General features: G+C 36.1%; 2 protein-coding genes across 5 annotated transcripts in view; one reads left to right on the top strand and one right to left on the bottom strand.

The window, feature by feature from the left end:
• Window positions 1–3,875: 3,875 nt before the first annotated feature.
• On the top strand, window positions 3,876–9,425 carry fam210ab (family with sequence similarity 210 member Ab). Of its 2 annotated transcripts, none has more exons than XM_084088411.1 (4): window positions 3,876–3,998; window positions 6,643–7,081; window positions 8,019–8,130; window positions 8,217–9,425. In XM_084088411.1, exons 2-4 carry the CDS (start codon window positions 6,678–6,680, stop codon window positions 8,535–8,537), a joined length of 837 nt encoding a protein of 278 aa, XP_083944537.1. In that variant the 5' UTR covers window positions 3,876–3,998; window positions 6,643–6,677; the 3' UTR covers window positions 8,538–9,425. The 2 variants fall into 2 exon arrangements, with proteins under 2 accessions (XP_083944537.1, XP_083944538.1); XM_084088412.1 differs by having other exon boundaries at window positions 3,882–3,998; window positions 6,634–7,081.
• Window positions 9,426–14,981: 5,556 nt separating this feature from the next.
• ldlrad4b (low density lipoprotein receptor class A domain containing 4b) overlaps window positions 14,982–16,930 on the bottom strand; it is a 51,310-nt gene continuing 49,361 nt past the window's right edge. For all 3 annotated transcript variants that reach the window (XM_084088143.1, XM_084088144.1, XM_084088145.1), the window contains one exon: window positions 14,982–16,656. In XM_084088143.1, coding sequence (XP_083944269.1) covers window positions 16,105–16,656 — 552 coding nt within the window. In that variant the 3' untranslated portion in view covers window positions 14,982–16,104. The remainder of the gene's footprint in view (window positions 16,657–16,930) is intronic.

Raw genomic sequence — 16,930 nt, 5'->3', positions numbered from 1 at the left:
AGTAGGCTACGCTGCATTAAAACTGTGCACATGGGCATACAACAAACAATGCCTGGTCGGATAAAAAAAAAAAAAGTAGCCTACAACCATAATGTTCGTTTTGATTTTTCAGTACAGGATATTGGCAGTTTTAAAACAAACACTGGTATATGAGGGCAATTTGTTTGATGGCATTGTTTGGATGAATGGCAGCGCCGGAACACCTGGGCACTTCCGGTCTCCTTAGAAAGTTGAGCTGATGTCCAGAACTTATTATCTGAGCTCAGTCGAGCTTATCGAAACTCAAAACAGGAAAAGGAACGCCAGAGGAGTTGATTAAAGAGAAAAGCAGATGGAAGCGCCCTCAGTGTGAAGAAAAACATGTAAACCAACACCTTGCGTTGGCATTTTCCACTAATTTCCGTTCCAATTATTTTCAAAGCGTTAGAGGCCCACATTTCATATTGTAGGTAGCATACTATTAGATATAGAACTAATATCTAACATGGAATTAACCTAGCATGAAAAGTACAATGAATATATTTTCATCTTGATAATGTAAAAATATATAAATAAACCCACAGACTGCCAACTTGAACAGATGGCAATACATTTAGGTTCATTATTTTTATTCACAGTAAGGTGTGATGATACACATTTGGAATATTCACGGCAGCCACATTAGATTCAGATGAGAAATTATTTTTGAAGTGCGTTCCACTGGTAGGCTACATATCAGAGCTTTATATTCCATTATCTACAGGGGGCAAGAACCTTTCCATCATACTCACTCAAACACCTGTTAACTGCAGCCAAGAAAATGACAAAGGGAAAATATGTAGTTAATGAAGCAAATCAATAATTACTCTCACAATCAGATTTGTGAAGTGTGACGAGATAATTACATCAAAAAAGGATTACAACTATAATTTAGTTAAAATCCTTAACCTTTACTATCATACATGGCCAGCCACTTCTGCAAATGCATCGCTCCACCACCCTCATCATCTGTAAATGAACATTTTGAGTCAGTCTGGGTGCAATAAGAGCTTAGTGCATCATGCCACTGAGACAAGTTGTTTAGTCTTCTCATGCTGGTTTTACACAAACTTGTATATTGTGTAAGCTTAAGTGTTGCTGTCATTAAAGCAAAAGGGTCTAATAAACAGAACAAATGTATTGTAAATAATATATCATAAAAAAAATTCACAATAATCACATTACACATTTTTTTTAGCATTTAAAGGTAACTTTTGGCCCTCTAGTGGTTAAGAAACAAAACTGCATGCATTTTGCAGAAGAACATTGTTTTGGTTGTGCTTCGGCTCTGCTTGACTGTGTGGATGAATATGGTTATCATGTGCTAATAAAACATTCGCTACTCTAAAACAAAATCCGTAAAAATAGGACACGATGTGCTGAATTAATTTGACGAAATTTTCTGTATTTATTTTTTACAGGTGTTTTACCTATATTTTGAATTTCGAACCTTCAATATATATATATATATATATATATATATATATATATATATATATATATATATATATATATATATATATATATATATATTATACAGTGTATATTATTTTTATTGTTATTAGCAAAACAAATATCTATTATTTAGTAGTCTAATAGTATTAATAATGATGATAGGTTCGATAGCTTTGACAGGTTCAGACCTAGACTGACATGCATCTGATGAAACAACATTTAGCATTTTCTCAGGCAGGTTTGTAAAAGCTCTGTGTGTTCACACTGCGCCTTCGACCTTGCCACTAGTAAGATCAGACTGAGCAGTCTTTGTTAATGCACTTATGAGAAAGCCAAAGTTCTGAGTGTCAATATTCCAGTAGGAAGGACTTCTTGTTTCAAGGTTTCCTCTTTGATAACCAATCAGCACTGTCAGAAGAGATTTGCACACAGTGTAATGAGGACTGATTGGAATTTAGTTCTTCAAACAGTCACTATTGATGCATCGAGTCTGATTAAATAAACTCTGGCGATGAGCAGTGTTTACAGTATTTATTGATATGAAGTGCTTCCTCATCTAACATTTAAATTGAATAGTTTTTCAGTTATACTTGAATATAAATGACCATGTGTTTGTATACTTATTCTCATTTATTTCATATTGCCTTCAAAACGTAGATAATATGTGATTCATTCTTCATAATATATTTAAAACGGTGACCCCTTTGAAGTGATCACCCACTTACAGCAGTGACCCTAATCATTCACATAAGAATGTTTTTATATGGTCATATACTCAGCTATGTTAACCTAACAGTGACTCTCTTCATGTCTGGTTTCACACTAATGGTCATGAGATATTGGTCATGAGATGTGATTTGAGGCACCCAGGATTTTAGAGAAAGTACCAGAACACTAATGCTGCTCAGCATTTGAACATCCACGTGGATAGTTACCCTGTTATTTTCAAGTCAAACTAAATGTATGATGACATTTAATGAAATTGCCATTATCTTGTGTTTCTGTTTCCATGGTTTGTCTAATCTTCTTTTTTTCAATTTAACTTTCTGAATTGGATCTGTAGCTTGCTGTCTTATTAACTGACAAGATGACAAGAAGATTGCTTTAATAATCTTAGTTGCGTAACAACAAAAATCAAAGGAAAATAAGAGCCAGTGAAAGAGGTGCACATGTTGTTGATTCATTTCTGTAGAGACCCAGATGATTGGAGGGAGAAGGCAGCAGTACAGGGTCATGAAGGACATAATTATTTCATGTCGTTACATTGCTGCTATTAAGCTTTACCAATGTCCACAAATTATTACTAATTCCTCCTCAGTGCCTCTCTAGGAAATAAACAACTTTAAACAAAAAAGTAATAATAATAAAATAAAGTAGATTCCAATTTACCTGCCCTGATCTGTACTTTACTGTCCATTTGCACAGAGGACATCAACAGAAAGAGAATGAAAGGTTCTTGAACAGACGGGTTGTCTGAAAGCTCTAAAGCAGTGATCAAAGGGACACCCTGAGATATGATTCAGTGTATTCCCATTTTTAGTAAAAAACATAAGTCATTGAGATACAACACAGCACCCAGAGGAAATCCACGCAGACACAGAGAAACACACAGAAAGGCTTCCTGGCTAAGCTGGGATTCGAACCGGAGACCTTCTTGATGTGAAACTCCGGGCTCTATTCTGCTACTTGAGCTAATGGAGAACTAGGCTACACAAGCCTGATTCACGTCCATCTAGTGGACGAAAAGCGTAACTGCAGCTTCATACATCATTTACCAGGGAAACGGTGGAAAAAGTAAAACCGGATATATAACCCCGCAGACATACCAACTTTTCCGTGTTATTGCTTTGATATAATGGATTAGAGAATGATCGAAATATAAATATAAATGCTCGTATAAGAACGGTAGATACAAATAACTTATTGTAAATATAACTAGTCAAGAGTCTAGACTCTAGAGTAAAATTCAGAAGTATTTAGAGTAAAATAGGCTACGTTAATAAATAAAATAAATCTAATTTCTTTAATTTTTATTGTTATATTTTTAAAGCTTTATTTAGATTGTAGACTAACAACTCATTCAACAAATGGATATGTACTCAAAAATGAATACAAAATAATAACAACAATAGTACATTATAATAATAACAACGCAAGAATACATTTAAAAAATAAAAGATAATTAAAAATGATAATGAAAACATGCGGAAATAAAGACTATAGGGGTATAAAAGTCTAACCAACATCTCTAATTCAGAGACAAGGACAAAAACGCTTTGGGTTCTAAAAAGCGCATTATAAATAAAATGTATTATCATTATTATTAAAAGTCTCAAGTTCAAGGCTAACTTAAGCAGAGCGATCATGTGCTTAGCCTCAAATGACTACATTTCCCATGATGCCGCGCGCAGCAGCTCCATGTGGATATGCCTGGAGAACGTGCGAGTACATGACATAAGTCTGTAGAGGAATGGAGCTCTGCGCGGACTCTCCATAAACTCACAACAGACCTTCAAGAGGTGAATGTAAGTTGCCACTCTGTTTCTATAACTATTTCTTCCAGCTGATATATTTAGTTTTGTTTGAGCTGTTCTAGCTGTGTGTTTGACCCTGTAAGAGTGGCAAAGCAGTGTGTTGAAGTTAAGATCAGGGCCCTGTTGACTTGAGAAGCTCTAAGTTAGTGTTTTTACTTCTGCAAACGTCTATCTGTCCTCCAAAACAACCCCCAAATGTCATATGTAGAAGACTAACACAGAGTGATCATGCTTGTAGTTCTGGGCAAACTGATGTTACTTCATAAAAACAACATGTCAGGAAATGAACCCTAAACCTTTAGTGGATTAAATGTGTTGACACTTCTGTGAATGAGTAAATATCTGTATTCATATAAAGTTATGAAACTAAACAAAGCACAACTATTGTTTATCGGCTAAGATGCTTGGTCTTTTACTTAGAAGGTAGGAAACATGTTACAGTTGTGTTAAAAGCCTTGTGGGCCTACATATAAAACACTGAAGGAAGTTTTAAGGGAATATTCTCACTACTGCAACAATTATAAGCCGATAATTAGTCAAGTTGAGCTGACTGGTTAAAACTAACCTCGTTAATCTTTGGAATTACAGTACTTTGTCTTTAACCTGATCAGTCTGGTGGTTGACAGAGAGCCATGACCCAAACCTCAGACCAATAGCATGTGTTCATCATGCTCAGCCTGTGTGGCTTTTTAATCATTACTTATGATTACATAGAGATAGTTAAGTTTAAAACTTCCAATGACATTTTAACTTGCATTACATCAGCATAGTACTTGTTATTCATTATGTCATATTACATAATGTTTTTATCTTCTTCAAAGTAACCACACCTAGTATGAAGGACTAAAAATGACAGAACGAAAAATAAATAAATAAATAAATAAAAGTAGAAATAAATAAATGCAGAAATAATAGTGAAAATAAATACATTTTGGTAATATAAATGGCTATTTCTGTATTTTTACATGTATTTATTTATTTATTTATGCATTTCTATATGTATTTATTTATGTATTTATACATTTATTTATATTTTTATGTATTTATATATTTATTTATTTATATATTTATATATGTATTTATTTATACATTTATTTATTCCTACATTTATTTATTTCTGTTTTTCCACATTTCTACATTTATTTATTTCTGTATTTCCACATTTATTTATTTCTGTATTTCCACATTTCTACATTTATTTTTCCCTGCGCATGTATGCTAATTGACCAATGGCTAAGCCACGCCCCCTCAACTCACTCGGAAACAGTCAACATTCGGTAACAGGCGCTTTGGCAGCTGTCACAGTAGGAGACATTTCACAGGAGGCAATTGATGATTTTTTGGAGACAGAAAGATTATATATCATCTCGATGTCACCAAAAGGGCCTTAATATGCATTGGAGGGTTATATTAATAATTTTATTGTTGAGAAGGTCGATAAGCTTCAGCTCCAGAACAAAGATTTACAGTTCACAGTGTAAACGTTATAGTTTGGTGCTATTTCGCTTCAAACGCTCGCTTTATACGCGCGTCCTATTCGCTTTGGATTCAAAATGTTCAAGCGTCGAACTAGACGCGGATACGCGCGAATTTGACGCTCTATTCGCGTTTGGTGTGAGCGCAGAATAATGAACAGGCTGCGATGTCAAGATTGCATTGCTGGAATGTGTTTGTGTGTGTTTGTGTTTGTTTGTGTGTGTGTCAGAGAGCGGGCGCGATCGAACAGTGGAAACATAAAAACATACTCCATTTTGTTCATACAGGACATAATTAAAACTGCAAAGTGTTTAGCCTACTTATATTTGTGTAAAACACAACATTGTGCTTTTGTCAAACTGTAAACTACAACTGTCACCCAACCAAAATCACACACACATGACAAGAAAAAACATAAAAACGAATGAAAACTGATAACCGCAATGCCTTGCAATGGACAAGCAAGCAGAGAATGTCCGGGTTAGCTATGCGTACTGTGATTGGCTCATCGCGTTTGGGGGCGTGGCTTAGCCATTGGTCAATTAGCATACATGCGCAGGGAAAAATAAATGTAGAAATGTGGAAATACAGAAATAAATAAATGTAGAAATGTGGAAATACAGAAATAAATAAATGTAGAAATGTGGAAATACAGAAATAAATAAATGTAGGAATAAATAAATGTATAAATAAATACATATATAAATATATAAATAAATAAATATATAAAAATATAAATAAATGTATAAATACATAAATAAATACATATAGAAATGCATAAATAAATAAATAAATACATGTAAAAATACAGAAATAGCCATTTATATTACCAAAATGTATTTATTTTCACTATTATTTCTGCATTTACTTATTTATTTCTACTTTTATTTATTTATTTATTTTTCGTTCTGTCATTTTTAGTCCTTCATACCTAGTAGCTAGAATTCAGGCTGTTTATTTTTATTTTTTTATTGAAGAAACTCCCATGTATCCCTGGCACTAGTTAGCTGTATTTAGTGTCATTATCCAGGCCGACCCATACATAAAATATAATTATTATTTAATAATATTATATTCAAGTGCTACTGTAGATCATTAGCCAGATGTTAATAGTTTGTGTGTAATTGCTGTTTGACACTAACCTCTTTAGCCTGTCCAGGACCTGTAGGTGGCGCTCTGTATGTGGGGGAGGTGATGCAGCGGATGTGGGCTCCAGTCGCACTGCGGCGTGCGGTCCTGCTGCGCCCGGCGTACCTGGGTCACACCTGGGCTGCGCGAGAGCTTCTTGTGACCATCCGGACCTCACGCTGCTTCAGTTGCACTAATGTCATCAGGACGAAGGAAGGCCCCAAAACGTCCACAGAGGAAGAAACGCCATTAAACCCTCCACAAAGTCTAGCTGGGACCGAGGGTCTTTTTAAAGGTGACACGGGGTCTGGCCTTCAGAGTAAGATTGATGTCGACCCTCTGCAGGACAAATCTATTGGGCTCTTCCAGAGATTTAAAAAGACATTTAAACAGTATGGTAAAGTCATGGTGCCTGTGCACGTCGTCACGTCCACAGTGTGGTTTGGGAGCTTCTATTATGCTGCAATGAAGTAAGTGACCATCTGGACAGAAACACACCATTAGTAAAAACTAACAAGATGACAAGCGCCACAGTTCTATTTTCAGATGCTCTGTCTTTACTTCAGTTCTTTTTCTGAATGTGCTTTATTTTGGCATTGATTACAAAATGAAAGGATTTAAGATTTCTATTTTTTTAATTTTATTTTTGGTTTTCATCTTGGTGTTTTACAAAGATAAAATTTTGCTGATAAGTATTTTCATGCAATGACTGATAACACTAAATTGTCAATATTAAAATAATACACCATTTTGTCTAAATAAATGAAAATGAATCTAAAAACTAAAATCATTTTAAATACTGCCGCTGAATATAGGCATCACGATATTATAAAGTACAGTATGAAAAATGGATATTCATTTTTAGATTAGTTAAATTATTACATTTACATTTGTTATTTAATTATTAGTGTTTTTAAAAAGTTAAATTAAAATGAATGTCAGTTGACAGCAAAGGTAATCTAAATGTAGATAAGAATATACAATTAAAATGAATTTAGAAATTATTTAGAAAAAGCTAATAACCAATACGGTATCGATATAATGTGCTTCACTACAATTAATGTAGCTTTATGAATATGATGCATTTATACTGTATATGTAACTGAGCTCATTATGTGTGTTGATTTGTTGTCTTGTGGTACTTGATGGGCTATAAGAGTTTTGAATTCAGTAAACTACATGAATTGAGGTGCTGTTGCTTTAAAGATGAAAACATAACAGACTATGCGCACAGACTTTAAGGTGAGGCTGGCAGGGATTTTGAGTGTTACCAGATAAAGTCTGTCTGAGCTTCAGCAGGACAGACAAGCTTTAACAGCGTCATCTGGACAATCAAGGTTACAAAAGCAAACAATCTCTCTTGTAAAGATAAATGAGTGACATGTTAATGTTCTGTGTTCTCTGCAGAGGGGTGAATCTGGTCCCGTTTCTGGAGTTCATCGGTTTACCGGATTGGATGGTGGGAATTTTGAGAGATTCCCAGGGTGGCTATGCACTCACAGCCTATGCCATGTATAAGGTATATAAACAAAATCTAAGATTATTTGTCAATGACAAATGATTATTTGTTAATGTTATTTTATTGCTTTGTCTATCTGGTCACAGCTCGCTACTCCTGCCCGATACACAGTTACACTGGGCGGAACGTCCCTGTCTGTGCAGTACCTCCGCAAACACGGATACCTCTCCACCCCTCCGCCTGTTAAAGGGTATCTGCAAGACAAAATGGAGGAGACCAGGGAACTACTGACTGAAAAAATGGAGGAGACGAAAGAGAGGTTTTCAGAGAAGATGGAGGAAACCAAAGAACTGCTCTCAGAACGAATGGAGGGGACTAAAGGGCGCATCTCTGAGACGAAAGACAAATTTTCGGAGAAACTGCAGGAGACGAAAGACAAAATGTCTTTCCGTAAGAAAGCCGACTAGGCCGCATGGCATACTGTGGTCGAATCAAGCTGCCAAGGGAAGAGAATCATTTCTAAAAACGAAGTGTATTGAGGAATGTTTCACATGATCAATAATTACAATGTCACAAGTGTTTGGTGTTTACTTAAAGGCACAGTTCAACCAAATATGGCTGACTTTATTCTGCGGAACACAAAAGAAGATTTTTTTGAAAAATGCTTATGTCCATATAGGAAAACTCAGTGGAGTTCAAAACAACACTTGAACCCACTGACTTTCATTGTATTGACAAAAATTGTTTGGGACAACATGAGGGTGAGTAAATGATGACAGAATTTTTAATTTTTTGGTGAACTATACCTTTAAGGTATTGAATGTTCGCACACAAGAACTATTATCATGTCAAATGGTTTCCATGCACTTGAATTTACAAGTCGAGTGCTTTGGAGAGAAACAAACTTGAAGTAATACTAGCAGTAATACTAGAATTATATTACCGAATTAAGCCAAAAATCATATTAAGAGTGTTTGTGTGAGTTTATTTTAGTTCAATTGTTTTAATGTAAGACTATTGAAAATATTTCAATATTTCAGTATTATTAGTATCATATTTCAGTGATAATTAATATCAGGATCTATATTTAATGATTTTCATTGATTTATCATGTTTGTATTTGAGTTTTTGTGCATATTGCCTACATAGTAATCTAGACTGTACAATGTCTTGAATTGCACTCTGTGCTTACGGAGTATCTGGATTGCTAAAAAAGACAATTGTTAACCCTCTTTTGACATTTAAAAATGTTTACTTTTATCATAAAATATTACTTGAATGAAACTTTTTTTTTAATCTAAACTCAAATCACCTCAATGTTCATTGAGAGAGTAATAAAATTGATGATATGACAACATGTTCAGGATATTATTTCAATAAAAAAACCCCTACAAGTATCAGACACGTCAGCAACTGGTACTTTTAGTTTATTAGTTTAACTGCAGTTGGACAACAGCAGAAGTACAAGCATAAAAGTTCGACTATAACAGTGATTAGAGCAACATGTTTTGATTACTTATTCTGAAAATAAAAAAGCATTACAAAAACAGACCTTATGCTTAAAACCTATTAATTACAACACAATGATGTAAGTAAAATAAATATCTATGTGCATGTTTATAAAATGTCCACGCACATGAACATACGAAGCATCATGAGCGGGGGTGGGGAGTTCATAGAGTATAAAAGGTCTGATATTGTGCTGCTTTTTATTTATGAATGTCTGTTATCAGACACTCGATAAGCATCAGAGTAAAACAAGTCTAACTCATTTCAGTTATTGTTAGTTCTCTGTGCTTGTGCAAGAAAGAAAAGCTTCAAAAGCATCTTGGTACATTGCTCAAAAAGTCACAACTGCTGTTAGTCAGGTGCTTGTAGTCAAAATGGCATCGCTATGTACATTATCTTCAGGTATATAACTATTGACATGCGAATACAAGCTACTGTACAGTGGAGCACCAGCACATAAATATTTGCAATTTAAAATCTTTTTTTTTTTTTTTTTTTTTTGCTCCTATACACTACATACACAAGAATGTCTGAAATACAGTATATAACAAAAATAAGAATGTTAAAACTACATCTCTCATTTGGTTCATTATTAAACTTGCAAATACAGGAAGCACAACACAGGGTGGCATGAAAAATCATGTACATGTTGGGCTTAAAATGAACACTGTTGTTTTAAGCAAGACTGTCATATCACAATCCCTCAGAGTTTGCGTCTGTAAGCGGGAGTCTGGCACTGCTAACTAGTTTCCATTCACTGGATCCCAATTTATGACTTAGTTTAACTAGGTTAGAATGGTTTTCTGATTAGAAACCTAGTCAAATAAATCTTTTTGCATGTGTGTAAGTGTGCCTTTTGTGGTTGGGGCAGTGTTTAAAGAAACATTCAAAACCAGAGCAGCATTTTCATTCTTTCTGTAGCAAGATGTTACTCAATAAAAATCTATGAAATGCTCTGTAGTTTAGTATTTTCATTAAGCATCTTTCTGATAATGAATTTCCTTGTTCGGCAAAAAAAAAAAAAAAAAAAAAAGCACATTTGAACTGGAGGCATTTACAAATCCATTGCCATCATGTTAAAATCTTTATATCAACTATAAATTGTTACATTATTAACAATGTCTTTTTTCTGTGGTTTCTACCCATTGGGTAGGATATGTGCATACAGACTAACTTTATTTACAGCACCTTACAAATAAAAGAAGAAGAAGAAAAAAAAACATTACACAGAAGAAGAAAGCACCATTGGAAGTGAGGCACAGCTAAGGTGGGAACTTTTAGAGTGCAAGTGGGTTCCTACGTCGCTCAAAAACAACACGATCGATAGGCACCGATTCAGCTTGTGAGTAACATGCAAACTCCTTGGACAGTAGAAAACGGCACAAAGCTCTTCCTTTGAGATGGAAACAAATTGTGGAGGACAAAGGGAAGTATCTACCAGGATGGTGCAAGGATGGATGATGGACAGACAGACAGGCAAAACAAAAAAAGTGCAGCAGATGAGAAGCAGCATAGCAGCAGCAGCAGCAAACTGACTAATGAAATGGTTGAAGACAGCCAGTGAAAAGAATAGAGGGACAGGTAACAGGGAAAGGGCTCTAAAATAGCATACCGTTCTGAATGCAGTGACATTGTGCTCTCGCTTTGCTCTTTGTAGCCTTGGTTAATTTTCCCAGGTGAGCTGAGAGAAACATCTCCCTCAGACTCTGCAATGTTGTGAGCTTTTAAAGCATGTGCTTGAAAGACAAGAGCATATATACACCATTCAAACAACTCTACAGTTCTATACTGAGCATAGCTGTTGGAATTTAGCCATTCCTATGGGACTTTCTGGGATTCTAGAATAATAATTAGCAAATTCTGGGATTATTACATTTAAATTGGCTAGAAATCTAGAAGCTAAAAGGATTCTAGAATTCTAAAATCTAGCCTATTCAAAAGTTTTTATACTTTGACCAGTTTTTTTTTTACCAATATATTTTTTTACTTCATCGCAAATTAATTTTTTTTTGTTTAGCTGAACATTCTGACTTATGTGAAACATATCTCAAACAAATAAAATAATTTTAATTAATAGCATTTTGTTTCTCCAGTTTTCCAAATAGAGGAAACAAATATAGAATCACCTTGTAATTTCCATTTCTGAAACATACCAATGCATATTTGTTAAAGTTTTCTTCAGGAAAGACATATCAACTCAATGCCATGGCCAGATCTCCAGATCTCAATCGGAATGAAAAGAAGTTGGGACTATTTTAATGGAGAATTAGTCCATGCCAAAAAACAAAACAAAAAAAACAACAACAAAAAATCACCAATCGTCCAAAAAAGAAGCAACAAAGTACTAATTGTGTGTTTTTGTTGATGATTCCATAATTTTCCCTCAATCTGATATGGAAAACAATATGTCATTAATAAAAAAAACTGTAATGGAACCACAATGTTCAGCTATTAAACAGACATCGTTTTGTGTCATATCTGTGATTTGTTTATTTGCTATAAAGCAAAAAAGCTGGGTGAACTTCCTCCAAGTGTGGCGATTCCAACATTTTTGCTAAAGCCGGGTGCACACTGTATGATTTACAAATAGTCCTTATGATTGTTGCGAACATAATCCTTGCTGTAAGCCATGTAACACTGTAAGATCTCAGTTGTCATTGATGTCAGACTGTACGGCAGTCAAGACGCGTTAAAAACGGACGCACACAAGAAAGCTCGCCCGGATGACAAGCGACGCACGCGTTCCACGCGTAGATTTTGGTCGTGGCTTGTCTTGGAAAAACAAAGACAATTTGATGGCCGTCGTAGAAGTCACACTGGAGGACTGTGAGTCAAATCTTCTGACAATGGCAGAATTTTGTCTGAGGTAAAATTTGCACATTTTTTTTTTGCAATGGTCATTAATTGGCTGTCAGTGAACATGTCAAACTAACGATCAAGGACTTCAAAATTTGTCTCAGACGGCCAAATCGTGGCCAAAATCGTAGAGTGTGCACCAGACTTAAGGGATGTAACCGCTAGGATTCTAAAATTCCAAATCTAGCCCAGGTATTCAGATTCTAGAATTCCAAATCTAGTCCAGTTTGATGTGGTCCAAGAAATCTAAATATAGAAGAGGAGAGTGCTGATGTGTTAAGTCTGATTAAAGCACATGGGTCCAGAAGCAGAGGTGGACGAAGTACACAACTTACTTGAGTGAAAGTATAGATACTACTGGTCAAATATTACTCCGTTACAAGTAAAAGTTGTAAAGACCTATTTTTACTTAAGTAAAAGTACAGAAGTACTCGATTTTAAAAGTACTTAAGTATCAAAAGTAAAAAGTAAATGTCAATGCATTGTTTTGTTGCATTGTTGTATGTAAGTAGGCTACCGTATGCCTCTGAATCTATGCCTGCATACCTACCCTCATATCAATATCAAATTTATTTCTAGAACACAGTTCCAGTAGTGGGATTGAATGTGAGATTGAGTGCACTCAATAACGTCCACAATGGTTTCGGACACCCAAATGGCTGTTCCCTCAAATATTTAAAGTTTTTTGGCTTTTAGTATGAATATGTTAGTCTTACTGTTATCTATAAGCAAGGGTGCTCCAAAAAAGTGACAAAATTTGCATTTAGAAAACCAAACCCAACGTTGAAAATGAAAATCAGGTTTATGTCAGAATCCAATGTCAGATTTACGTTAATCTCCAACGTTGGACAGACGTTGTATTGTGGTTGAAAATGAAAATCGGGTTGACGTCAGAAACCAACATCAGTCGGGTTCTGACGTCAACCCGACTTTTATTTTCAAACAATATCCAACGTCAATCTGACGTCGGGTTCTGATGTCAATCAGATGCAGGGTTCTGACGTCAACCCGACTTTCATTTCCAACCAAAATGCAACCCCTGCAACCAAAATCATGCCCTGACTGATGTTACTTTCTACTCAAGGACCTTGACAGAATTGTAGTGGAGTAAAAAGTACGATATTTATCTTTCAAATGTAGTGAAGTTAAAGTAAAAAGTTTCCAGAAAAAATAATACTCAAGTAAAGTACAGATACTCAAAAAGTGTACTTAAGTACAGTACTCAAGTAAATGTACTTTGTTACTGTCCACCTCTGTGACCAGAAGACATCATTTCTGTCCACATATATATATATATAAAAAAAGAATAAAACCAACCAACACAGACATGAAATAAAAGCATTCAAACACATTTTGATTGGCCGACTCTTAACATTCTGAGTACAAATAGAGTAGCTTATAAAGGTGAGTATGTTGCTTTTGAATTTTTTTGACCTTGATCCCCAGCAAAAAAAGAAAGAAACAAAAATCACCATGTCCTTTTCACAAGTCCATCTGTCCTTGACAGACTCAGTGGTGACTAAAAACAGGGCCTCAGTCTTCAGTCTCCTTATTAAAGGGATGTGTGTGCACTAAATGGTAAGAGTCTTTGGGGTTTCTTTGAGATTTTCTCTACCTCTGCACCAGATTTCTTGGTCAGAGCAACATCCTCTAGCCTAAATGATTGTGATCGATTACACCCAAGCTTGAACTGAATGCAGAGAGCCGCTCTGAGAAGTACAGATCTTGGATTTCCTGACTGTATGTCTACGTGGCAAATAAGAGGAACACATATGGACAGGAAGAGAGTTCGATGTTCAGGACTGGTGCGTGCTGGAGCTGGTGTCAGGGTCGGGTTCACTCTGGTTGGTGACAGAGTGAGAGCAAAGGCAACAGGACAGAGGATTGCTGGGTAAAAATAGGTATTTTCAAAAATGCCCATCACATTAGCCCTTGACTTCACCACATTTTTAAACCTGATTAATTCTTGTTGGGGACTAGATAATACAACACGCAAAAGTTTTTTTTTTTTTTCTGTTATTATTATTATTCTTCGACCGCACTGGCATTTTGATTAGAAGATTATGCCAATGAATGTCTATGTTCTGGTATTGGCTGTAAGAGGTGGTAACCCAAACAAAAAGTGTGGAAAATGTTAGCAGGTAGTGACTAGTGTCAAAAAAAAAAAAAAAAAAAAAAAAAAGCACTACAATAGAGAGCTGGATTATTTTATAGGTTCATTCGGTTTCAGTTTTGACTTGAAAGCAAAAGTGCAAAAGGCATGAAATGGTGACCTTAAAATTGTAGAGATGCTATTTTCTTGACAGACTCCAATGAGGAAAGAAAATCCTACAAAAATCATAATCAAATTATATATATATATATATATATATATATATATATATATATATATATATACATATATATATACATATATATATACATATATATATACATATATATATATATATATATATATATATATATATATATATATATATATATATATATATATATATATATATACATAGATAATTTTTATAGTTTCTCACTAGAGTCTATAAAGAAAATAACATTAAGATTGTATTACTTTAGCCTATATATACATTTTATAATAAATACATGGTTATGATAAAAAAAAGAGTTGATGAGAAAAAGGTTGGATAACCTCTTTAGAATAAGCGACAATCTCATAACATGTCAAAACCTGTTTGGATCTCTTTGTAAAGCCAGTTTCTTTTTAGGCAAAATGTCAACCGTGCCACCAGCCAACTGATCTCAGATCAGCTGAAGTCTGTGAAAGCGGCTGAACATGTCAGTGGTGAGGATAGATGAGAGTAGAGCAGACTCTCTGTATTCTGTGCCTCTTTTAGACCAAGGTTATTTTAGGCTGGATCAGAGATTTTTCTTGTGCTGAGACAGACAAGATCACTTCCCTTTCGATAGAAAGCTCGCACTGAAGCATATGATCGGATCTACATGAAAACGACAGTACAAACAGTAAACACATACATCACCACCCCCACTACCCCATTCCCAAATTTCTCTGATTAACCTCAACAATAGTGCAAAAGTTCAGAAAAGGTTTTCAATTTAAATGTATAACAAGTCTTTAAGACAGTCAACGCCCCATGACACCTTCCGCATAAACCTTGGCACTAGGATTTGGATTTTCACCCTTTTTCGCATTTGTTTTGTTCATGCTGCACAGATCTCGGTCTTTAAATTAAAAAAAAAATGGAAAAAAGAAAAGAAAAAGAAATTTCTATCCACACAGCTAGTATGTCAACGTGTGTGTTGGGCAGGAGGGGGGGCGTTCAAGGGGGGATACAACGATAAAACCAACGAGAATAACAACAACAAAAAGCCTGTCCTGTGTGCGAATTACCTTCTCTAAATGTGTCGGCTATACACAAGTAATACAGAGCAATTAAGGTGGGAGACTCCAGGCAGTGCATAAACCCCAGTTTTAGCGCAGCTGGTCTGACAGAAAACAAATTAAATGTTTTCTTTTGTAAGCTCAGCTCCATATTCTTAATTTTTTATAAAAACACATGGTTTTGCTTTTTTTCTTTTCTTGCGAAGACACATTAAGCGCTGTTGTGCACGGGAGTGTCAAGAGGGAGAACCTGTTCCCTTTATGGGTGGAGAGTGATCGCGATTGGCCAATCGTGTGCTAGCCCCGCCCCCTCACACTAGCTCCTCCCTTTGTTTGTCTTTGCTCAGCGCTATTGTGCTCTCTGGGCTGTTTAAATCTGTCCGGCCCCTGGGTGGAGTCTGCACAGTGACAGGGAGGGGCGGGTTATTGCTGTGCTGGTGGAGGTAAAGTACGATGCCCGGCTGCTGCCCAATGACTTGACTATAAGCGGGCGGAGGGCCCTCCATGCGTCCATGGGTACTGGAGTTGGTGGCGCTGATCCCAGAGTTGCTACTGGGAGGTCGCGGCCCACCGCCACCCCCTGAACTGTGCATGTCAATGAGGTCGCTGTCAAAGATGGTCCGGTTGGGCGGGGCACGTACGGACTCTCTGTTGAGCTCGAGCTGCTGTTCGGGGTCTCTCAGCTGCAGTGTACAGGGGCCCTGGTACGGCGGCGGCTCCTCTCCGTCTGACAGCGAGATGGTGGGCGGCAGGTCGATCTCGTGCTGCAGGTATGGGTACGTAGGCTGGAAACGTCTGAAGCGGTTGTGCTGCATGAAAGTGGGAGCGGTGAAACGGTCCCTTGGCTGAGGAGCGTACACCACCTGCGGAGGACAAGAGAGAGAATCCAAGAACTAAAATGAAAATCTGCCCTCTTAGCTATAAAGTCGTATAATCAGTAACTAATAATTAGACGTTAGCAAATACTATTATCCAAAGTTTAAGGGCACAATGGGAATAGTAGTTCAAGGATCATCCCTTGCAGGGTTTGAACCAGCAACTTTTCAATTTCCAGTCCAGATCTTTGACCACTTGGGTGTAATCCAAAACTTAGGGGTATAACGGTACACAGAAGTCACGGTTCGGTAAGTACCTCGG

The sequence above is a fragment of the Abramis brama genome (assembly GCF_963993115.1).
Source record: "Abramis brama genome assembly, chromosome: 17".
Classification (NCBI taxonomy): Eukaryota; Metazoa; Chordata; class Actinopteri; order Cypriniformes; family Leuciscidae; genus Abramis; species Abramis brama.
The sequence above is the reverse complement of the archived record's forward strand: the minus strand, read 5'-3'. Positions and strand labels throughout refer to the sequence as shown.

Bases quoted from the DNA above. Each gene is read 5' to 3' on its own strand.
- fam210ab (XM_084088411.1), top strand. From the start codon at position 6,678: ATGCAGCGGATGTGGGCTCCAGTCGCACTGCGGCGTGCGGTCCTGCTG. The intron at 7,082-8,018 runs GTAAGTGACCAT...TGTTCTCTGCAG, and splicing joins TTCTATTATGCTGCAATGAA to AGGGGTGAATCTGGTCCCGT. The intron at 8,131-8,216 runs GTATATAAACAA...ATCTGGTCACAG, and splicing joins CAGCCTATGCCATGTATAAG to CTCGCTACTCCTGCCCGATA.